This window comes from Scyliorhinus torazame, chromosome 14 (assembly GCF_047496885.1).
Source record: "Scyliorhinus torazame isolate Kashiwa2021f chromosome 14, sScyTor2.1, whole genome shotgun sequence".
Classification (NCBI taxonomy): Eukaryota; Metazoa; Chordata; class Chondrichthyes; order Carcharhiniformes; family Scyliorhinidae; genus Scyliorhinus; species Scyliorhinus torazame.
In genome coordinates, this window is record NC_092720.1 from 78,441,618 (window position 1) to 78,465,781 (window position 24,164).

At 47.7% G+C, this 24,164-nt stretch overlaps 1 protein-coding gene across 1 annotated transcript in view; it reads left to right on the top strand.

Annotated features, from left to right (window-relative positions):
- The window catches only part of LOC140389828 (spermatogenesis-associated protein 16-like), a 370,821-nt gene that overhangs the window by 47,148 nt on the left and 299,509 nt on the right, over positions 1-24,164 (top strand). Inside the window, exon 3 of the mRNA XM_072474394.1 lies at positions 4,398-5,028. Within this exon, the coding sequence (XP_072330495.1) occupies positions 4,414-5,028 (615 nt within the window). The 5' untranslated portion in view covers positions 4,398-4,413. The remainder of the gene's footprint in view (positions 1-4,397; positions 5,029-24,164) is intronic.

Sequence of the window (24,164 nt, forward strand, 5' to 3'; positions counted from 1 at the left end):
TTGACGCACTGCAAGAGGGGGTCTTTGGCTGTCACATCACGGATGAGAACTACCTTCTCATCTGTCACCAGGAGAGTGCTAGCACACAGCTGCACATGCGATTCGTTGTGCTGGATGATCTCCAGCGGCTCACTGGGCGAAGTGACGGAGCAGGACAATGCATCAGAGCTGATGAGCTCCTTGCCAGGTGTGCACACCAGGTTGAAGTCATACCTCCTAAGTTTAAGCAGGATTCTCTGCAACCGAGGCATCATGTTGTTCAGGTCCTTGTGGATGATATGGACCAGAGGCCTATGATCCGGCTCGACAGTGAATGTCGGCAGGCCGTAGACATAATCATGAAATTTGAGGATGCCGGTGAGAAGACCCAAGCACTCCTTCTCAATCTGTGCATATCTGGTTTCAGTGGGAGTCATGAAAAATGAAATGAAATGAAAATCGCTTATTGTCACAAGTAGGCTTCAAATGAAGTTACTGTGAAAAGCCCCTAGTTGCCACATTCCGGCGCCTGTTCGGGGAGGCTGTTACAGCCCTTGATGCGTAGGCTACTGGTGCCCAGGATGATGTGTCATCTCGTTGAAGCAACACTGCACCGATGCCATCCTGACTCGCATCTGTGGATATCTTTATCTCCCGGTCCGGGTCAAAGAATGCCAGGACTGGTGCAGTGGTGAGCTTGGCTGTCAGCTCCAGCCACTCGTGTCTGGTGAGCCGCCTTCCACTCAAAGGCAGATAACTTTTTCACCAGGTTGCGTAGGGCTGTGGTGTGTGTGTCCATGTTTGGAATAAACTTGCCCAGAAAATTGACCATACCCAAAAAGCGCAGCACCGCCTTTTTGTCCTCCGGGACCTCCATCGCCTCGATGGCCTTGATTCTGTCTGTGTCCGGGTGCACACCATGTTGTGTGATCTGGTCGCCTAGGAACTTGAGCGCGATGTGCCAAAACAACATTTGGACCTGTTTAACTTTCGGCCGTTGGCATGTACATGGCGTAATACCTTCTGGAGACGGGACACATGTTCTTCAGGGGTCGTGGACCATATGATGATGTCGTCCACGTACACACAAACCCCTTCAATGCTTTCCATCATCTGCTCCATGATGCAATGGAATATCTCCGATGCCGAGATGATGCCAAATGGCATGCGATTGTAGCAGTATCTGCCAAAAGGCGTGTTGAAGGAGCAGAGCCTTCGGCTGGACTTTTCCAGCTGTATTTGCCAAAATCCCTGTGATGCATCCAATTTGGTGAAGAAGGGCATGTGTGCCATCTCACTCGTGTGTTCCTCCCGCTTCGGGATGGGGTAGTGTTCCCGCATGATATTCTTATTGAGATCCTTGGGATCAATGCAGATGCGTAAGTCCACCGAAGGCTTCTTTACGCACACCATCGAGTTGACCCAGTCAGTCGGTTTGGTGACCTTGGTTATGATGCCTTTTTGCTGAAGATCCTTGAGCTGTGCCTTCAGACGCTCTCAGTGGAACAGGGACTCGTCGTGGTGCATGGACCACTGGCTTGGCATCAGGTCATAACAGAATCTTGTATCGTTACGGCTGCGTTCCCATCCCGTTGAACACATCTGGATACTGGGCGAGGAGGTCGTCGATGCCGGCCTGAAGATCCACATGGGAGGATGTTGTGGTGTAAACCGTTTGAATGAGGTTCATCTGCTTGCAGGCGGGCGCACCTAGTCGGGATGCCCTGTCCGGCTTAACAATTTCAAAGCGTAACCGTACTTGCGTAACCGGTTGGATACATGCAGATGGCAGGAGCCCAGTGCCGTGATGGCATTCCCGTTGTAATCCAGGAGCTTGCAGGCAGCTGGAAGGACCGTGGGGGGCTTCTTAATGCGTCTGACGTCTGCCTGTGAGGGAAGGTTGGCAGAGGCACCTGTATCCAGTTTGAACTGGATGGGGCAGTTGTTGACCTTCATCACTGCTTGCCATTCGTCCTCGGAATCCACAGCTAGGATGGATCGGACTTGCGATGTGTCTGGTGTGGCATATTCACACGTTGTAATAATGCCCACATGGTAGGCATTGTCCAGGCATTCATCAGCTGGATCCGTTGCACTGCCGGGATCAGAATCCTGTAGGCGTTGTTGCACACTCCAGATGCGCCGTCGTCGGAATTGGGAGCGATGGCTCCTGACTTGTGGTACAGATCTGCACAGGGCTGCATAGTGGCCTGCATTCCCGCAGTTTAAACAGCACCTGCCTCTTGCAGGGCAGTGTTTCTTTAATTGGGCGGTGCCACAGTTCGAACACGTCATGATGTCGGCGTCCTGACGCTCCGTGCGTCGTTGCACATGCGCAGCGCGGTTCCCAGACGTCTGCACCTGCGCAGTGCGGGTTTCGGCCGCTTCGTTATCCCGTTCGCATCGCGCATGCGTCGGGCCCCGGGAAGAGTGCGTGAACTCGCCACTTTCGTCAATGTTGGGGCGCTGCATCCGGGAGATGGCCTGCACACTCTCCGCCTCATGGGGGGCTAGTTTATCATTTTCTGCCGTTTTGTACTGGGAATAGCAATTTTTAGCGTGCTCATGTACTGTGCATGTTTCCATCATGACTGGCAGGGTCATATGCTTGATCTTCAGTAACTGCTCTCTCAGAGGATCAGAGTGAACTCCAAAAATGATTTGGTCTCTGATCATGGAGTCAGTGATATCACCGAAGTTGCAGGATTGTGCTAGCAGTTTAAGGTTAGTTAAATATGAATTGAAGGATTCGTCTTTACCTTGCAATCGCTGCTCGAATATGTAGCGCTCGAAGATTTTGTTGGTGTCCACCTCACAGTGGCTGTCAAACTTGTCCAGGATGCTCTGAAACGTTGTCTTGTCCTGGTCTTCGGCGAAGTGAAAGGAGTTGAATATTTCCAAGGCGTGATCAGCCACTGTGGTGAGGAGAAGAGCTATCTTCCATGCATCAGACACACCATTGAGGTCTGATGCTTTGACAGAAAGTTGAAATTTCTGCTTGAATGTCCGCCAGTTGGGATTGATATTGCCGGAGGTCCTGAGCTGGTGAGGAGCCTGAATCTTTTCCATTGTGCTGGTATACATTCGCTAGTCGTCACGGATCTTGCTGAGTTGAACTGACTAGATTGAACAGACTCGTGGTATCATGTTGTGTTCTGTAATTTGGAATAACACAAGCTGCCACTTGATGCAGTTTTGAGTAAAAGATACTTCAGACTTTGAAGTGAGTTCAATGTGTTTTATTGAACTATTAGCACAGTTCTCAATGAGTTCGACTCTCCTAATCTAAATGTAGTAACTCAGTCTAACTGAACCAGCCTTGCTCTAAGCCACGTGCTGGGGTGTGATGCTGAGGATACACCCTGTCTCACTCTGTAGATGTTGGTCTGTGGAAAGAGGCGGGGTGTGTGTGCCTCATCCCTTTTATAGTGAGATACCACCCCTGAGTCTCCTGATTACTCATTGGTCGTTTCCTATTCTATGTGTTCATTAGCTGCATGTTTGCATATCATGACAATAGTTATCATCTATTAGTTCCCTTCCAGTTTGGGACAACTTTTCTTCAGTTAAGTGCAGCGTTTCTTCTCTTTTGAGAGTTTTTGAAATAGCAGCTTTCAGCACCAACTTGATGGATGTGGCTATGGTAGTAACTGCACCTCTCCGACTGTACTCCTCTTTGAATATAGTGTTTCTTCACTTTGATGTTATTCTATCTTAATAACACCATGGACCAGGCATTGCGCACATGGGTGTGAATTATATTCTTACCTCTCCACTTTGAACTCAATTCTCCTACAGTTCTAACACCTATTTCCATACCGTATTGTAGCAGGTAAACACTTGTTTTCTTGCTACTAAGCCAATTTGCATATCAAAAAACACATTCAAACAGATGCATCCTTGTTGGTTCCTCCTTTATTCAATTCTTTATTTTTAATTTTGATTTTACTCAATTTTTGAATCTTCCTTTTACTCCAGTATCTTGCTAAGCCCCCACCCCAAACTCTCCATTTAAATGACTCTTGATTTTTTGGTATTTCCTCCTCCATGCACCCTGCCACTGGTAGCCATGTTGTCAGTTACTTGGGTCCAAAGTCCAGAAAGGATTTCCTTTCTGAATCTCTCTACCTCTTCTCATTTTTGACCTTACTTTAAAATCCACCTTTTGGTCACTTCCTCTCAAGTCTGCCTCAGTGTCCATTTTTCCTGCTGCCTATATGAAGTGCCTTTGAATTTTTCGACTGTGAAAGTATAAATGCATAAATGAAAATTGTTATTGCAACATGCAGAGTCAGTATATTACAAAATTAAGAGATTGCTAAGTGGAGTAATATTTTAGAAATGTACTATGATGTGTCAAAAGATGTATGCAGTTCAGTGTAAAGTCTAATCATTTATATGTTGTATCCTTTAATTAGGTATCAATGTTTGGATATGGCTTCTACAATTATGAAAAATTCAGATGGCAAACAGAATGTGGCTCTCAACACTAAAATTGAGAAAGAAATAGATACTTTTAATATATCTCAAAGTAGTACATCAGATGACGCAACAGATCATCCAAGACCTAATGGGAATGACAAAGCATGTAGCAAAAAACCAGAATCCTATTTAAACCAGAGGATGACGCATACAAGGAAAGTCAAGCTAAAGAGAAAGGGTACGTTAGACAGCTTAGGGATCAAAAGAAAACTAGAAAATGAAGAAAAATGTGCCAACAAAAAAGAATTGAAAATAGTAGAACATCAAGAACCACCAGTCGTTCAGTCTCTCACTCGTGTGCCCTTAAAAAGTGTCATGGATGTTGAAATGAAATTGGTTTATGTTGATGAACAACAAATAATGTATGAATTTATAGAATCCCAAGATTACAGAAATACTCAATCAGCATGTGAAACCAGCAAATCAGGAGAATCTGTGACTTCCTGTGCTTTGAATTTGGCACCTCAAATGGATAAATGGCTTGCTAAAGCTTTAAAGGATGCAAGTTTTTATTACCACCAGAAGAAGTATTCAGTAGCAGCAGGGCGATTCAGAACTGCATTAGAGGTACCTATTTTGTTTTATTGTTAAGGTTTCATTATTATTTATTTTCTCCTGTTGCAATGCCAATGGTGGGTTATAGCATAATAAGAAATTTAGAGTTGGCACTCCAAATGAAGAGCCAGGCTAAAAGTACAAGCCAGAAAAGTGGCATAATAGTGTGCAGCTCTGTCTCTGGCTTGCAGCCTTCAGGTATGGCTCCAAATTAGGAGCAAAAGCACACTGAATTTACTTTGATATTCTATAACAACAGAACAGTGTTTTGGAAGGACTGGCAATAAAATGCAACAAATCTGAAGGCTTCCTGTATTTGTGGTTTACAAGATAATGCGTTTCTCTGGTCCATTATTTTCTTCCCAACTTTGCCACTTTTTTTTATTGTTTAGAGCCTATCACGGTTTACTTATGTTGCTTTCCCTTTGAATGTTCTTGTTTTGACAAATATGAAAGAGATGCTTAAGAATGTTGTTGTATGTAAAAGGGCATTTTATGGTTTGATTAGGCAGACAGAGGATGGAACAAAATCATAGTTTAGACTAGCAGATAGGGAAACTTTACAGCATTTCACTTATTTCCATCAACACAGAATTTGAGCCCTCTCAATCAGAGTATATTGTGAGGGGTTAGAAGTACAACTATAGTTTAAGAGACTGGAGACTACACACCAGGGTAGGCATGGAAGAAACATAAGAATGTCCTGCCATTTACCTTGTTGCTCCAGTGTGGTCCTTGAACTTCCTTCGGCACAGGTCTGCTATCCTGGGAATATCAGGAATGATAGATACACTGCCTTCTCTTTCTAATTGACATGAGTGATACTCCTCACTGACATACATAGTCAGGATTTCAATTCCATCTAGAAGGCCTTGGAGGTTTAAATATAAAGTATAACGTGCTGTGTTATTCTCCAACTGTAAAGAACCAACACAGACATAGTGGACTAATGGCCTCATTTGGTGCTGTAAGAATCTCTAATTCTACGCTTGGTATTATATCCTGATGCCTAGTCTTGTTGCTTGGTGTGCAGGTGTTTCTGCTCTTGCTATAATTCTAGAAAAATATGAAGCATGTTCCTTCTTTATCTTGTTTATCCAATATTGATAGAATCATAGGGTCTTTTACGACACAGAAGGAGGTTATTCAGTCCATCGAGTCCATGCCATGTCCCCACAGAGCAATCTGGTCAGTCCCACTCCCCCACTGGATCACAAGAGATGACCTAACTTGCTGGCACTTGAAAAGTCTTCCATTATATTAATAGATTTTCCCAAGTGTTAAATATATGAATTGGATCTGGTTTTTAAGATAATAGAACACAAAATATGCATCAGGACAAAGATACTAATTTCTGTATCAAATAGTTTTTGGTGGAGTTTTCTTTGAGCTTTCAAACATCACTCAAAAATAATAGAATGATTGATAAATAATGAAAAATACTTGTTTTCTATTCAAGCAATTAAGGGTGTTTATAGGGTGTCAAAGACTCACTTCAGTTCTCTGTTCAACTGTTTTTGCAATATCACAATAATGGTGACACAGTGTTTTCTTTAACTAAGCAAAACTACACCCAGTCAAAGGTTCACGCAATAAATGAGTATTGTTTCTATAACAAAGCACATATTCTTTTTACTTTCCAGGAGGTCCCACATAGTATTTTATGACTGATGCATGCTTAAATGCATAACATTGATTTGTAAAATATCCTCTTGTTTCATAACATATTGGTAGATATGAATGAAAAAGGCCTTTGGGTCCATCATAAGAACATGGAAATATAGGCACAGGAGTAGGCCGTGTACTCCCTCGAGCAAGTGCCACCATTCAAGGAAATTGTGACGGAGCACTGAACCAATTTCATATACCTTCTTTGCCCCATATCACTCATTACCTTTGATTAACAAAATTCTATCAATGTCCGAATTAAAATTAACAATTGATCTAACATCAAGCGCCATTTTCATAAAAGTATTCCATACTTTTACCACTATTGGTGCGTCGAGATTTTTGCTAATGTCACTCCTGAAACGTCTGGCCCTAATTTTTAGACTGTGCCCCTGAGATCTATCATAGAATCTCTACAGTGCAGAAGGAGGCCATTTGGCCCATTGAGTCTGCTCCAACCCTCTGAAAGAGCGCCCTATCCCCGTAACCCCACCTAACTGTTGGACACTAAGGGGCAATTTAACATGGCCAATCTACCTAACCTGCACTGGACTGTAGGAGGAAACCAGAGCACCTAGAGGAAACCCACGCAGACATGGGGAGAATGCGCAAACGCCACACTCCAAGGCTGATTCCCAAGCAGCAGAGAATGTTTCCCTCTATCTACCCTATCTTTCCAGTAATAACTTGAAACTTTGAAGTTACCTCTTAGCCATCTTGATTTTAGAAATACAACACCAGTTTGTGTAATTTCTCCTCTCAATTTAACCCATGGAATCCAGATATCATTCTGCTGAACCTACACCCATCTAAGGCCATCAATACAGTGCATCCTTTCAGCAATGTGATGCCCAGAATTGAACATATTAGTTGAAATGCGGTGTAACGAGGACTTGTATAGTTGAAGCATGACTTCTACCCTTTTGTATTCTAGTCCTGTAGATATAAAGGCCAGTATTCCATTAGCCTTTCTTGATTATTTTCTGTACATATTTATAACATTTTAATGATCGATGTACCCGCACCCCCAATTCTTTTTGGACCTCCACTGTTTATAGGTTTTCACCATTTATACACTACCCTGGCAGGTCCTTTTTATCCAAAGTGCTTGATAAGAGGTACATTTGTTTATATTGAAATCCATTTGCCACAGTTTAGCCCATTTACTAAATCTATCAATATCTCTCTGCAATTTTATGCTTCCATCTACACTGCTTCCCATGCTGCTATCTTTGTAATTGACAATCTCGGAAATCTGTCTCATCATCTAAATCATTAATAAAATAATGAATAGTTGAGGCCCCAACACATGCTTGCGGGACATCACAAGTAACATGCAGCCAAATAGAATACCTTCCTATTCTTCTTACTCTCTGCCTCCTGCTGTGTAGCCAATTAACAACATCAACTCAGATTCTGACCACAGGGAACCCAGCTAGGAAGATAGCAACTGGGAACTTAGCCCACCAGGAACCAAACAGGCCAAGGGAGGTAATGGCAGCCAGATTCCTCAGACCCCTTCACACCAGCTCCTGATCCCTGGCTTTGCGATGCCTGTTTCCTGTTGGCCATCTCCAGAGCCAACCAAGACTTCCTAGTCCCAGTGGTCCCAGAACCTCAATCAGCAGCATTGATTGGCCCAGCGATGGTGGAAACTTGGTCCTTGGAGGTGGCTACAGGGTCTGAGTGCATGAGCCAGTTGGTGGGAAGACACTCCCAACGGGGTGTGAGAGAGAGACACACACAGATCTAGGACTTGCAATCTCCAGATGGTCGTACTTCGGATTTACTCCGCCAAGATATGCTACAGGACATCTTGGTTATTCCGACTGATTGTGTGGGAATTGCTCTGGATGTTTGTAGTTCCAATATGTAATTCCCCTGCATCCGGAACCCTCCAAAAAAGTCTCCAACTCTGGAGACTTGGGCTGTTTAAACTTACTTTTTATCCAGGAGATGTTAGACAGGAAATTACAATTCTAATTCCTGGGTAACTATATATAATCACTCACAATTACTCCCACTTGACTCCCCCAACCTAACGCTCCAACTCCCCGACCTGATCTGACTCCTTCCCCCTCAACTGTCCGACTTGCCCCAGACCTTCTGACCCTCAGATTCCCACCCCTGAACTTCTGACTCCCTCACCCAACCTCACCATCTTACCCATCCTGCCACCGTACCCAGCTGATGCCCTCCTCACTCTACCCATCCTACCCACTTATCTCACACATTCAGTAATATAGTGAAAAGCTATTTAAATGCTCAAAAGCTTTTCAGTGTACTAGTAAATGAAGACATCAAAATATGTGCGGTAAAAAGGGTGTGTGACTTGACATCACATGACAACTCTGCCCTATGAAGAAGGACTCCCAGAACAGGTCCACATGCTCATTTCTGAAGCGGCCTGGTTTGGAATTCTGCGCCAGAAATGCAGAGCTCTGGTGCAATGATAAAATATAGGAGTGAAGTGCAAACCGGCAGTGATGAGGGGAGACAGTGGCTTTGTTGTAATGTCACAGGACGAGTAATCCAGAGGTAATGTTCTGGGGATCCGTGTTCAAATCCCACCATGGCAGATTGTGAAATTTGAATTCAATGTTTTTTACATTTTAATTAAAAGCCTAATTATGTTCATGTAAACATTGCCGATTGTCATTAAAAACCATCTGGTTCACTAATGTCCTTTAGGAAACCTGACATCCATAACTGGTCTGGCCTACATATGACTACTGATCCATAGCAATGTGGTTGACTCTTAAATTCCCTCAGGGACAGGCAATAAATGCTGGCCCAGCCAGTGATACCCACATCCTATGAACTAATAATAAAAAACAAATTACCGGACTTCCGGTGGCGGCCATGGAGGAGTAGGTCACACATTTGATAGCTCTCACCTGTAACCGGCTTTTCGACCTTTTCCCCCCTTTTTTTTGGATTTTATGGGATGAATGGTGAAGAGTGAGACAGTAAGGAGAATTCCCCCTCCTGTGTATGGAGAATTGGACCAGAAGTGGCCGTGTGAGACGACAAAGTCCGATAAGGGAGATGCAAGTAGAGCTGGTAACACGGGACAACAGGGCAGCCGGGTCGTGTGGAGATGACACAGTGGTCAACGGAGCAGCTGGTGAAGCTTTTCGAGGATTGCTTCGCCAAGCTGAAGGAGGACACGCTGGACCCGATTAAGGCTTCGATTGATCAAGTGGTTCAGAATCGGGAAACCCACGGAAGAGCGATCCAGGAGGTGGAACAAAAGTTGTCCGAGCACAAGGAGTATATAACCGTGCTGGAAAGCAAGGTGGGGAGGATGAACAACGCCAGAAAAGAATGCAGGAGAAGCTGGAGGACCTGGAGAATAGGTCCAGGAGGCAGAATCTCAGAATTGGCGGCCTCCCGAAAGGCATTGAGGAATCGGATGCGAGGGCCTATGTGACGTACATGTTGGAGAAGTTGATGGGGCTGGGGCGTTCCCTAGGCCCCTGGAATTGGACAGAGCGCACAGAGCCCTCGCGAGGAAGCCCCGAGCGAACGAGCCGCCGAGGGCCATGGTGGTACGTTTTCTCAGTTTCATGGACAAGGAACATGTTTTGAGGTGGGCCAAGAAAGAACGACGCATCAAGTGGGAGAACTGTGAGTTGCGCATCTATCAGGACCTGGGAGCGGATTTGGCCAAGAGGCGAGCCGGGTTCAATCGGGCAAAACTGACCCTCTTTAAGAAGGGGGTGAAGTTCGGGATGCTGTATCCAGCCCGTCTGTGGGTCACACATGAGGAACGGGACTTCTACTTTGAAACACCAGACAAAGTATCGACCTTTATTAAAGAAATGAAGCTGGAGGCGAATTAAAAGACACTTAAGCCTTGGAAAAGTACTGTGGCGGCGATTTGTGGTGCTGGAATGTATAAATTTAAGTTGCTCTATGTGAAATAATGGGCTGTGTGGATGGTTAAAGGTTGCTTTGTCTTGCAGGGACCTTGTTAGAGGGGGAGATCGGCTTTGAATTTGGTTCTGAATTTTTGGGTGACTAGTTCTCTAAAGTGACTGTTTTCACTTTTTTCTGCTGTTTGTTTACTGGGGAATGTGATGATTTTAAAATGTTCATTCATGTGGTGGGGGGGGGGGGAGAGAGAGGAGAAAACAATAGAGAGACAGACTGTTTGGTGCCAGGGGCGGGAGCTACCGAGTCAGCTTGGGTCAGCTGACTCTCAGAAGCGCAGTGGGGGGTGAGCAGGTGAGACTTGGGGGTTGGGTTTATAGTGTTGCTAGCGGTGGGGAGGGAGGGGGGGAGCTGCTTTGATGACAGGGGAGGAACTGGTACTAGGGGACAAATGGGAGGCCGGGAACGGCAGCAGCCCCAGTGGGGACTCGAAGCGGAGGGCGCGAGCTCGAGGCTGGCTTTAAAAGGGTGATGGCTAGTCGGTGGGGGAGTTGTGGGGTGGGGGGGTTGGAATCCCGCTGTCCAGGCTGATCACATGGAACGTGTTGGGACTGAACGAGCCGGTCAAGAGGGCTCACGTGTTCGTGCATTTGAAGTAACTGAAAGCTGGCAGTGCTACAAGAGACACACCAAAAGGTTGCAGGCCAGACGAGATTGAGGAAGGGGTGGGTTAGACAAGTGTTCCACTCAGGACTGGACTCAAAGACCAGGGGGGTAGCGATCTTTATAAGCAAACGAGTGGCATTCGTGGCAGGGAGAATCGGATCAGACAAGGGGGGTAGGTACATAATGGTGAGTGGGAAGCTGGAGGGGGTGCGAGTGGTACTTGTGAACATATATGCTCCGAATTGGGACAACGTGGAATTTATGAGGCGGGTGTTAGGTAAGATCCCAGATTTAGAGTCACATAACCTGGGAGGGGACTTCAAGACAGTCATTGGTCCAGAAGTGGACCGGTCAAAATCCAGACAGGGAGGAGGCCGGCTGCGGCAAAGGAATTGAAGGGTTTTATGGAACAGATGGGGGGAGTAGACCCATGGCGGTTTGCACGGCCGAGGACAAAGGAGTTTTCCTTTTTTTCACATGTCCACAAGGTATACTCTTGCATCGACTTTTTTGTTCTGAGCAGGGTGCTAATAGGTGGAGAATACTGAGTACTCGGCAATTGCAGTGTCGGACCATGCCCCGCATTGGGTGGATCTACGGGTTAGTGTGGAGAGAGGGCAACGCCCGCTGTGGAGACTGAATGTGGGGTTGCTAGCGGATTAAGCGATCTGTGGGCGTTTAACGGGTCCATCCAGAACTACCTGGAAACAAATGATAAGGGGGAAGTCTGTGCAGCGACGGTCTGGGAAGCTTTAAAGGCAGTAGTCAGGGGGGAATTAATCTTGATACGGGCTCACAGAGAAAAGGCGGGACAGGCTGAGAGGGACAGGTTAGTTGAGGAGATACTCCATATGGACAGGAGATACTCGGAGGGCCCGGACGGGGTGGGGGGGGGCTACTGAGGGAGTGGCGGAGGTTACAGGTGGAGTTTGGGCTGTTGACCCCAGGGAAAGCAGTGGAACAGTTGAGGAAGGCAAGGGGGGGGCGATCTATGAGTATGGGGAAAAGGCAAGCAGAATGTTGGCGCACCAGCTCAGGAAAAGAGAGGTGGCCAGGGAGTTGGTAAAGTAAAGAATAGAAACGGTAATACTGTCCTGGACCCAGCGGGGGTGAACGAGGTGTTTTAAGGACTTTTATAGTAAATTATATGAGTCGGAGCCCCCTGCTGGGGTGGAGGGGATGAGGCAGTTTCTGGATCAGTTGAGGTTCCCGAGGGTGGAGGAGGACCTGGTGGAAGGGCTGGAATCCCAATTGAGATTGAGGAAATAATCAAGGGGCTGGAGGGCAGGCCTGGCAGCTACGCGGTGGAATTCTAGAAGAAGTTTTCAGAGATATTGAGCCCACTGCTGGTGAGGACATTTAACGAAGCAAGAGAGAAGGGAGCCCTCCCCCCAACAATGTCGCAGGCCTCGATTTCATTGATCCTGAAACGGGAGAAGGATCCGGAGCAATGCGGGTCATACAGGCCGATTTCTCTACTGAATGTGGATACCAAACTGCTGGCTAAGATACTGGCCACAAGGATAGAGGACTGTGTGCCGGGGGTTATAGGGGAAGACCAGACGGGATTTGTTAAGGGCAGACAGCTCAAGGCCAATGTTCGAAGGCTTCTAAATGTTATTATGGTGCCCTCAGAAGGAGAGGTGGTGGTAGCGATGGATGCGGAGAAGACTTTTGATCGGGTGGAGTGGAATTACCTGTGGGAAATGCTGGGAAAGTTTGGGTTTAGTGAGGATTTTATTGACTGGGTGCGGTTGCTCTATCGGGCACCAGTAGCGAGTGTGCTTACGAACCGGCTGAGGTCGGGGTATTTTAAACTACACCGAGGGACGAGGCAAGGGTTCCCCCTCTCCCCGTTACTGTTTGCTCTGGCCATAGCGCCTTGGCCATGGCGTTAAGAGCCTCTAGGAGCTGGAAAGGGCTGGTTTGGGGCGGGGGGGGGGGGGTGCGGGGGGGGGTGGGGGGGGGAGCACCGGGTCTCGCTGTACGCAGACGACCTGCTCTTGTACATTTCGGACCCGTTGGAGGGGATGGGGGAAGTCATTCGAATCTTGGGGGAATTTGGCAATTTTTCGGGACATAAATTGAACATGGGGAAAAGCGAGATGTTTGCGATCCAGGCAAGAGGACAGGAGAAGAGACTGGGAGAGCTGCCGCTTAGAATAGTAGGGAAGAGCTTTCGATATCTGGGATTCCAGGTGGCCCGGGAATGGGCGGCACTGCCTTTTTAGGCCAGCCTCGAGCTTGCGCCCTCCTCTTCCTCGAGATGGGACATGCTCCCGCGATCACTGGCGGGGAGGGTACAGACCGTGAAAATGACGGTCCTCCCCAGATTTCTGTTTGTCTTTCAGTGCCTCCCCATTTTCATCCCTGAGGCTTTTTTCAAGCGGGGTGAATAAGATTATTTTGGTCTTTGTGTGGGCGAGTAAAACCCCGCGAGTGAAGAAAATGTTGCTTGAGCGCAGTCATGGGGAGGGTGGGTTGGCGCTGCCGAACTTCTGCAATTACTCCTGGGCGGCTAAGAGAGCCATGATTAGGAAGTGGGTAGTGGGGAGGGGTCGGCTTGGGAGCGGATGGAGGCGGCGTCCTGTAAAAACACCAGTTTGGGAGCACTGGTAACGGCACCTCTGCCGTTCTCGCCGGCCCGATGGCTCCACAAGTCCAGTGGTAGTGGCGGCTTTGAGGATCTGGGGGCAATGGAGGAGATATAAGAGAGGGGAGGGAGCATTGATTTGGACCCCGATTTATAATAACCATAGGTTTGTACCGGGTAGGCTGGATGGCGGGTTCCGGATTTGGCAGAGGGCAGGAATTAGAAGGATGGGGAATCTATTTATAGATGAAAGCTTTCCCAGCTTGAAAGCTTTGGAGGATAAATTTAAATTGCCAGCAGGGAACGGTTTTAGGTGTCATGATATGCGGACACACACATAATGATGTACAGACAAGCAGCTAATGGACACGGAGAACAGGACATGATCAATAAGCAGGCAGGACACTCAGGGGTGGGATCTGACTATAAAAGCTCACATTCCGCCTCTTTCCACTGATGAACATCTGGAGAGTGAGCCAAGGGTGTTGTTAAAATCTCACACCCCCACCACATGGCTAAGAGCTAGTCTGGTTCAGTCAGACAGAGTAACCACACTGAAGTTAGCAGAGAGTCGAACTCACCGAGAACTGTGCTAACTGTGCTATTAGTTCAATAAACCTGATTGAACTAACTTCAAGGTCTAGAGTATCTTTTTGATCTATGCTGCATCCAGTTGCAGCCTGTGTTAAACCAGTGTACAGAACACAACATTAGGTATTTGCAGGTGCGAGACTTCCTGAGAAAACAGGTGCCAGCCTTTCTGCTGCTGCCGCCACGGGGGATATAGGATAGAGTAGTTTCCAATACCTGGGTGGGAGAGGAGAAGGTATTGGATATTTACCAGGAGCTTTCGGAGGCGGAGTAAACACTGGTGGAGGAGCTTACGGGCAAGTGGGAGGATGAGCTAGGAGGAGAGATAGAGGCGGGGCTATGGACAGATACCCCAAGCAGGATTGATACCTCATCATCATGCGCTATGCTTAGCCTGATTAAATTTAACGTAGTCCACCGGGCACACATGACAGCGGCTAGAATGAGTAAATTCTTTGGGCTTGAGGATAGGTGCGCGGGAAGCCCAGCAAATCATGTCCACATGTTTTGGGCATGCCCGTAGCTGAGAGGGTTTTGGCAAGATTTTGCTAAGGCAATGTCCACGGTAGTAAAAACACGGGTGGTGCCGGGTCCGGAGGTAGCGATCTTTGGAGTGTTGGAAGATCGGGGAGTTCAGGGGGCGAAAGAGGCCGACGTCTTGGCCTTTGCCTCCCTGGTAGCCCAGAAACGGATCTTGTTAACGTGGAAGGACTCGAAGCCCCCGAGTGTAGAGACCTGGGTTAGTGACATGGCTGGGTTTCTCAGTCTCGAGAAAATAAAGTTCGCCTGAAGAGGGTCAATGTTTGGGTTCACCTGGAGGTGGCAGCCGTTCGTCGACTTTCTCGGGGAAAATTAAAATGTAGGCAGATGCAATATTCCAAGGGGGGGGGATTATTCTTGTATGGTTGAGGTGTGTGAAGATTGGGCTGGTGAGGGGGAAATGTTTATTTTACCATGTTGATGTCATTGTTTATGTTACTGTTATAAACATTTTCAAATACCTCAATAAAATATTATTTTTTTAAAAAAAATTAACACTCCTCAAATGTTTCAGCCCATGCTGAAAAGACACAGGCAGACTCTGAGGAGGTGAGAGAGAGAGACAGACAGACTCTGATGGGATGAGAGACTCCAAAAAAGTTTGTGGTGGTTTTTCACTTTTAGCCATTTCTTGGGGTCTGGGGAGTTCCTCCGCCCACACTTAGAATTATTTTTTAGCACTGGGGAGCTGACCGAGATCGGGCTGCCATTTTGAAAGGGTGCCTCGATCTCTAAGTGAGCTTGTGTGTCCCTCACACCCCCCACCTGTTATAACCTGCCTGCTTACCACTGGCTGGGGACTAATGGCAATCCCACAATCCTTTGGGAGTATGAGGTTCCCCAATGAGGGGGGCGGAGAAATCATTAGCATAAATAAAGCTGGCCAGTTTGGAACCGGCTAGAGGAGAGTGCGCAGCAAGGGAGTTGCTGCTGCTGTTGTGTATATATATGTTATTGTAAATAAATGTTGTTTCTTTCTATCCTTCAACTCGTGCTGGATTCTTCGTGGCCCTCACAAAACTGGTGACGAGGGTTAAAATGAATAGCTGTCTACACTGCTGAAGCCACCTCCCTGGATTTTTGTTGGATACAGGTTGGAAGTTGTTTTCTATTACACCATGCCTCTGTATGGACGTTTGGATGTTTTTGACGCTGCACTGGAAAGCTGGAACCAGTACGCACAACGGATGCGTTACTATTTCCGGGCAAACAACATCACCAAAAAGTCATATTGCTCACTGCCTGTGGCCCGCATACATTTGGGGTGATTAGGAGCCTTATGTACCCAGCTGCGCCGGACACCAAAAGGTTTGATGAACTTGTGAACTTAGTGGGGCAACATTTTAACCCAACCCTGTTCACGATAGTCCAGCGTTACCGGTTTAATACCGCTGAGAGGACCCCAGGAGAATCCTTTGCCGACTTTCTATCCAGGCTACGCAGGATTGCGGAGTACTGTGACTATGGTGAGACCTTGTCAGAAATGTTACACGACCGTTTGATTTGCTGTATTAACAATGCGGCCACCCAGGGAAAGTTGTTACCTGAGCCAACATTGACTTTTCAACAGGACATTCAAATAGTATTGTCCCGAGAGAGCGCAGAATGGGGAGTACGGGAGCTACAGGGAATGGATGTGCACGCCTTGGGGCGCAGTCTCTTCCGTCCGAAAACGTCCCCCCGCACCTCCGCTGTACCTTGGGTGAGGCAACGTCCGGATCGACGCCAGTGGCCGTCGGACATTCCTCCCCGAATGGAGCCTTCTCCAGAACCAATGGATGCGGAGCCATGTCCGTGTCAGACTTGCGGACCTCGACCCCGTCGCGGACGCCGGTCCTGGGGGCGCCAGAGGTGCTGTCGTTCCGACAAAAACTGGGGCCAGCCCAGGGGCCGTACCTTCCATTTGGATGAACCTGCGGCGACTACTCCCGAGGACGTGGAGACGGAGGACGAGTGCCTGCAGCTGCATTGTGTGGCAGCCCCCCGTGTGGCCCCCATTAAGGTGACAGTACGAGTCATATGTAACGATTAATACATACCGGGGCCTGTATGAATATACAAGGTTGCCCTTTGGGGTATCCTCTGCCTGTGCTATTTTTCAACGCGTCATGGAGGGCATTTTGAGAGTTTTACCGTGTGTCGCTGTCTACTCAGATGACATTTTGATTACAGGGATGTTGGAGCAGAAACATTTGGAAAATTTGGAAGCTGTCCTTATACGCTTTTCGGAGGCTGGAGTCCATTTACGTCGCACAAAGTGCGTCTTTCAGGCGAAGGAAGTAGTCTACCTGGGTTATCGGGTGGACTGCGAAGGTTTGCACCCCGTCGCAGAGAAGGTGCGTGCAATTCAACAGGGCCCCGCCCCAACTGTCACTTTGCATCGTTCTTTTCTCGGCCTCGTAAACTATTACGGGAAGTTCCTCCCCAATCTGGCAACTACGCTGGCCCCGTTGCACCTTCTGCTAAAGAAGAATCACACCTGGGTTTGGGGTCAGCCGCAAGAAACCGCTTTCCGGCGGGTAAAACAACAATTGTCGTCATCTGGGTTATGAACCCACTATGATCCTGGAAAGCCTTTGCTCATCACATGTGATGCATCCCCGTATGGTATTGGGACCGTCCTGTCCCACAAGATGGAGAACGGGGCCGAGCGGCCATTAGCTTTCGCCTCCCGCATACTGACTGCGGCGGAAAAGAAGTACGCGCAGATTGAGAAGGAGGGCCTGCCGGTGGTCTTGGCGGTGAAACGCTTCCACCAGTAGGTGTATGGCCGGCACTTCACTATCGTGACTGATTATAAGCCTCTGCTGGGACTTTTCCAAGAGGATAAGCCAATACCACCCATTGCTTCCGCACGGATCCAGCGCTGGGCTTTGTTGCTCGCTGCCGACGAGTATTCTCTGGAGCACAAACCAGGAACCCAGCTAGCGAATGCCGATGCACTGAGCCGATTGCCTTTGTCGACCGGCCCCATGTCGACCCCCATGACCGGTGAGGTGGTTGCAACCTTAAATTTTATGGACACCTTGCCTGTCACGGCATCACAGATCCATGAGTGGCCCCAGACGGAGCCAGTCCTGTCAAAGGTTTGGCACATAGACCTGCATGGTGGGCAGCATAGACAGCTCCCAGGCGAGTTGCGGGCATTTTCCTCCAAGCTGTCAGAATTTAGCATGGAAGACGGTATCCTCTTGGGGGGGACGCGTGTGATTGTCCCGGAAAAAGGACAGGAGCTGATACTAAGTGACTTGCACAATGGGTATCCGGGTGTGACCAAAATGAAAATGTTGGCCCAGAGTTATGTCTGGTGGCCAGGCCTCGACACCGACATTGAGAAGGTGGCCCAAAACTGCTCCATTTGCCAGAGCATCAGAAGCTTCCGCCGGCCGCGCCCCTACATCATTGGGAATGGCCAGGGCGGCCTTGGGCGCGTTTACATGTGGATTTCGCCGGCCCTTTTCAAGGATCCATGTTCCTTCTATTAATCGATGCCCAGTCTAAATAGTTAGGTGTGCATAAGATGGTAGGCACAACGTCCTGCGCAACAATCAAGAAGATGCATTTGTCTTTCAGTACGCATGGCCTCCCCGAGGTGCTGGTCACGGACAACGGCACTCCGTTCACAAGTGAGGAGTTTGCAAGGTTCATGAAGATGAACGGCATACCCCATATCCGCATCGCCCCATACAACCCGGCTTCAGATGGGTTGGCAGAGCGCACAGTACAGACATTCAAACGAGGCCTAAAGAAGCAGCCTTCCGGGTCGATGGACACAAGACTGGCTTGTTTTTTGTTTTCATATAGGACCACCCTACATGCGGTGATTGGGGTAGCTCCTGCGGAACTCTTAATGGGCCGGAGACTTCGCACCCGCCTTAGCATGATTTTCCCGGACATTGGCGCAAAAGTACGCCGCACACAATTACGGCAGGCACATGGTTTTTCTCGGCATCGGCCGATTCGGCAGTTTGTGCCCGGTGACCCAGTGTTCGTTTCAAATTTTGCTTGTGGTGCCCAGTGGGTCCCTGGCGCAATCTTTCGCCAAACGGGCCCTATCTCTTACCAGGTGCAAGCCCAGGGTCATCTCCAGCGCAAGCATGTAGACCACATTCGGTCCAGATATACCATCCCTTCCAAAGATTCCCCGCCCCCGGAGCTCATTTCTACAGCCACAGAGACCAGACACAGTGGAAAGTATTCCTCACAATCTTCCTCTTGTGCCGCACTCAAAGCCTGCGCAGGTCGTTACAGAACCGCATGGAGATCGATACGCCGAGATGACGGAGGCAGCGGACTCCGACTCCGAGATGGAGACACAGGATGCCTCAGAGGGGGAATCCTTGGTCCCACGGGCCGTGGATGTACAACCGTTACGCCGTTCGTCACGGAAGTGCCATTCTCCATCTCGTTTCACGCTGCCCAATCCAACGCCTCTTGCAAATGGTGTCCGGCCTGCCGCAAAGCGAGTCCGACGCCCTCCTTCGCCAGGGTCTTCGGTGGATTCCTTGGACTTTGGGGGGGAGGGATGTTATAACCTGCCTGCTTACCCCTGGCTGGGGACTAATGGCAATCCCACAATCCTTTGGGAGTATGAGCTTCCCCAATGAGGGGGGGGCGGAGAATTCATCAGCAGATTCCCTGCATAAATAAAACTGGCCAGTTTGGAACCGGCTAGAGGAGAGTGAGCGGCAAGGGAGTTGCTGCTGCTGTTGTGTATATATATATATATGTTATTGTAAATAAATGTTATTTCTTTCTATCCTTCAACTCGTGCTGGATTCTTCATGGCCTTCACAAAACCACCCATGGGCAATGTCGCCCCCCACACATATTGCCATGTGTGAGTACCTTTAAGAAATAGGTGTTTATCGAATAGCTGTAGTGGGTGTACCTTTAAGAAATGGGTGTTTGTCAGTTAGCTGCAGTGATGTCAGAGCTGTGTTGTCTGTCTGCTTTTACCTTCGCTTTTGGCTGTCTGCTACAGGGTGTGTTTTAGTATTGTTTTGAGAGCTGGATAGCTGCAGGAAAAGCAAGCAGATGTATAAGGATCTCTCTGCAATCTAAAGACTGTCTCCAGATCATTTGGGTGATTTCAAAGTGATAACTGCTCTCAGTAGAGAATTTAAACCTGATCTCTGCGTTAAAAAGAGTCTTTTGCCTTATGGATGTTGCAAAGAATGATTAAGGATTACTTATAGAATATTATATCTGTGGGGATGATTGGTGTTGATAGTTGTTAAGATATTTACTGTAGGTTTATAAAGTGTAAACTGGTTTCATAAATAAACATTGTTTTAATTTAAAAGTACTTTAACTCTCTGTTACACTACACCTGTAAGGTAGGCCCGTGTGCTCCCCATAACCACAATCTATTAAAAGTTGTGGGTCAGGTGAACTCCACGATACACTTTGGGGTTCTCTAAACCCTGGCCCATAACTATATGGACATTACCCCACAGCCCCCAAGTGAGGACACCCTGCTATGGGGTCCCTGGGAGTCCCCCTCTTCAGCCCCCCCCAAGCTCCCTTACAGCAACTCCTCCCTTCCAGGACCCCACTCATCCCCTCCAACCTTCCAGAGGCCCCTACTTACCTGCGCTACATTCTCCCACCCTTCAAACCCTCCATCCACCCTAAATTTATCGGCATGGACCCCCTCGTCCTCTGGTCCTTGGCAGTGCACCCTAGCACTCCGGCACCTTTGCACTGCCACCATGGCACCCAGACAGTGCTCCTGCTGGCTTGGCAGTGCCATCTGGGCACCTTGGCAGTGTAGGGTAGAGCATGTCAAACTGTACCACACTTTATTAGAGCGTGGATTTGGGCAGGTCAGCACCAATGTCCTGGTATAAGCGCATGGAATGTCCCTCTGACTTACACCGTCTTGTGCTCTTTGCCCACCTCAGGATCTGCTCTTTGTCTTAATACCCGTGGAACCACAAAATTATCACCCGTAATGGTTTCCCAGCCCTGTGCCGCTGCCGAGGTGCCTTGTGGCTGCGGTCTACCTCCGGGGTCTTGGCCAAGCCCTCCTCGCCGACCAGTTTCTCGAGCATCACTGCTATGCATTCTGTTGTATTTCTCCCCACCGTTCCCTCCGGCAGTCCCACAATTCTCAGATTGTGCCGACACAATCTGTTCCCCTGGTCATCGATTTTGTCCTTCAGCCCCTTCTGGGTTCTGACCAGGTTCGCTACCTTGGCCTTGGGTGCCGCGATCCAGTCTCCTTTCCATGGTGACTTTTTCGACGTTTCTGATGTTTCAGGCGGGATAGAGGGGGATGTAAAAGGGGTGGGGGAGGTGCACTACTGGTTCAGGAGAATGTCACAATGGGCGGTGCAGTGGTGAGCACTGCTGCCTCACCGCGCTGAGGTCCCTGGTTCGATCCTGGCTCTGGGTCACTGTCTGTGTGAAGTTTGCACATTCTCCCCGTGTTTGCATGAGTTTCGGCCTTGCAACCCAAAGATGTTCAGGATAGGTGGATTAGCCATTCTAAATTGCCCCTTAATTGGAAAAAAATGAATTGGGCACTCTAAATCACAGCTGTACTGCGGGAGGACACCGGAGGACTCGTACACCATGGCAATGTGGGTAGAGCTCAGGAATAAGACGGGTGTAGTCACAATGTTGGAAGTTTACTATTGGCCTCCTAATAGCCAGCGGGAGATATGTAGGCAGATTTTGGCAAGGTGTAAAAGTAACAGGGTTGTTATGGTGGATGATTTTAACTTCCCCTATATTGACTGGGACTTACTTAGTGCTAGGGGTGTGGATGTGGCAGAGTTTGTAAGGAGCATCCAGGAGGACTTCGTGAAACAGTATGTAGATAGTCCAACTAAGGAAGGGCCATACTGGTCCTGGTACTGGGGAATGACCTCGGCCAGGTGGTTGATGTTAAAGTAGGGGAGCAGTTCAGGAACAGTGACCACAATTCAGTAAGCTTTATGGTACTGATGGATAAAAATAAGTGTAGTCCTCAGATAAAGGTGCTAAATTGGGGGGAGGCTAATTACATCAATATTAGGCAGGAACTGAAGAATGTAGATTGGGGGCAGATGTTTTAGGCCAAATCAACATCTGGCATGTTGGAGGCTTTCGAGTGTAATTTGATAAAAATTCCTGACTGGCACGTAAGGATGCAGGATAAGTATGGCAAGTTTCGGGAACTGTGGATAACGAGAGATATTGTGAGCCTAGTCAAAAAGAAAAAGGTAGCATTTATCACGGCTAGGAGGCTAGGAACACACAAAGCAAGTGTGGAGTACACGGAAAGTAGAAAGAAACTTAAGCAAGGAGTCAGGAGGGCTAAAAGGGGTCACGAAATGTCATTGTTCAGCAGGTTTAAGGAAAATCCCAAGGCTTTTTATTTATATATAAAGAACAAGAGGGCAGCCAGGGAGAGGGTTGGCCCACTCAAGGACAGGGGAGAGAATCTATCCGTGGAGCCAGAGGAAATGGGTGAGGTTTTAAATGAGAACTTTGCGCAGTATTCACCAAAGGAAAGGACTTATTGGATGATGAGATCAAAAAGGAGGAGATATTGGGGGTCTTGAAAAACATTAAAGTAGATAAGTCCCCAGGGCATGATGGATACTGAGAGAGGTAAGGGAGGAAGTTGCTGGGGCCTTGAAAGAAATCTTTGTGCCTCACTGGCTACAGGACAGACCAAAGGATTTGAGACTAGCCAATGTTATTCCTTTGTTTAAGAAGGGTAGCAAGGATAATCCAGGTAATTACAGGTCGGTGGATTGGAAAACAGCAAATGTAACACACTATTCAAGAAAGCATCGACTGGCTCTCTGTAACACCTGGCTTGTAAAATCCTCAAAGAGCTCTGATAATTTATCAATTTCTCTTTCCCAAAACTAAGTTGACTCTTTCTGAAAGTATGATGATTTTTAAATATCCTGCTCCTCCTCCTTAGTTATGGATTGTAGTATTTTCCCAATGATACATGTTTGATTAACATGATTGTTTTCCTGGATTCTGTCTCTCCTTTCTTGAATAGTGATGTTACATTTGCAGTTTTCCAATCCAGGGAATTTTGGAATCCACTATTTCTACAGCTTCTTCCTTTAATACCCGAGAATGCAGGCCATCAGGTCTAGTGGACATGTCATCCTTTAGGCCCACTAGTTTTCGGATTATGTCCACCATCTACAAGGCCCATATCAGTAATGTGATAGAATATTCTCCACTTTCCTGGATGAGTATGGCCCCAGCAAAACTCAAGAAGGTAAACATCATCCAGGGGAAAGTAGACCACTTAATTGGCACCTCATTCGCCACCTTAAACATCCACTCTCTCCATCAACAAGACACAATGGCAGCAGTGTGTACTGTATAGAGGATGCATTGCAGCAATTTGCAAAGACTCCTTCAATAGCACCTCCCAACGATCGACCTTTATCAAAAGGTACAAGGGCAGCAGGTGCATGGTAACACCACCTGCAGGTTTTCCTCAACTCGCGCACAATCGTGAACTGTATTGTTTCTTCACTGTTGCTGGATCAAAACCCTGCAACGTCCTGTGGGTGTACCTGATTGTCTGCAAGAGTTCAAAAAGGTGGTTCACCATCATATTCTCAAGGACAATTAAGGATGGGATGCAAGTGACACTGACATCTCATAAAATAATTTTTAAGAAGTAAAAACACCAAGCCACATAAGGAGTTTATTAGGTAAGATAACCAAAAACCTGGTCAACAAGGCATGTTTAATGAGTTACTTAAATGAGGAAAGAGGGGTGGAAGTAGGTGGTTTTGCTGATGGCACAAATATGAAATCAGAAGCTCACCTCAGGATCAAGTGTGACACTAGGTTTGCGAACAGCCTAGCTTAACCTCAGGCTGTTGCCATGGAGGAGGATGGAATAAAAGGGAACTGGTCATTGCTTGGCTACTGTGAGACGTGAATGTTACTTGTCATTTTATCACCCCAAGCCTGACTTGTCCAGGTCTTGCTGCATATGGATTTAGACTGTTTCAGTATCTGAGAAGTCACAAATGGTGCAATCATCAGTGAACATCCCCACTTCTGATCTTATGATGTACGGAAGGTCATCGATGAAGCAGCTGAAGATAGTTGGGCCGAGGAAACTACCCTGAAGAACTCCTGCAGTGATGTTCCGGGGCTCAGACAGTTGGCTTCCAACAACTAGATCTATCCTGCTGCTTCCGCAATTTGACATGGAAGTAATCTTGTGTTGTATCTT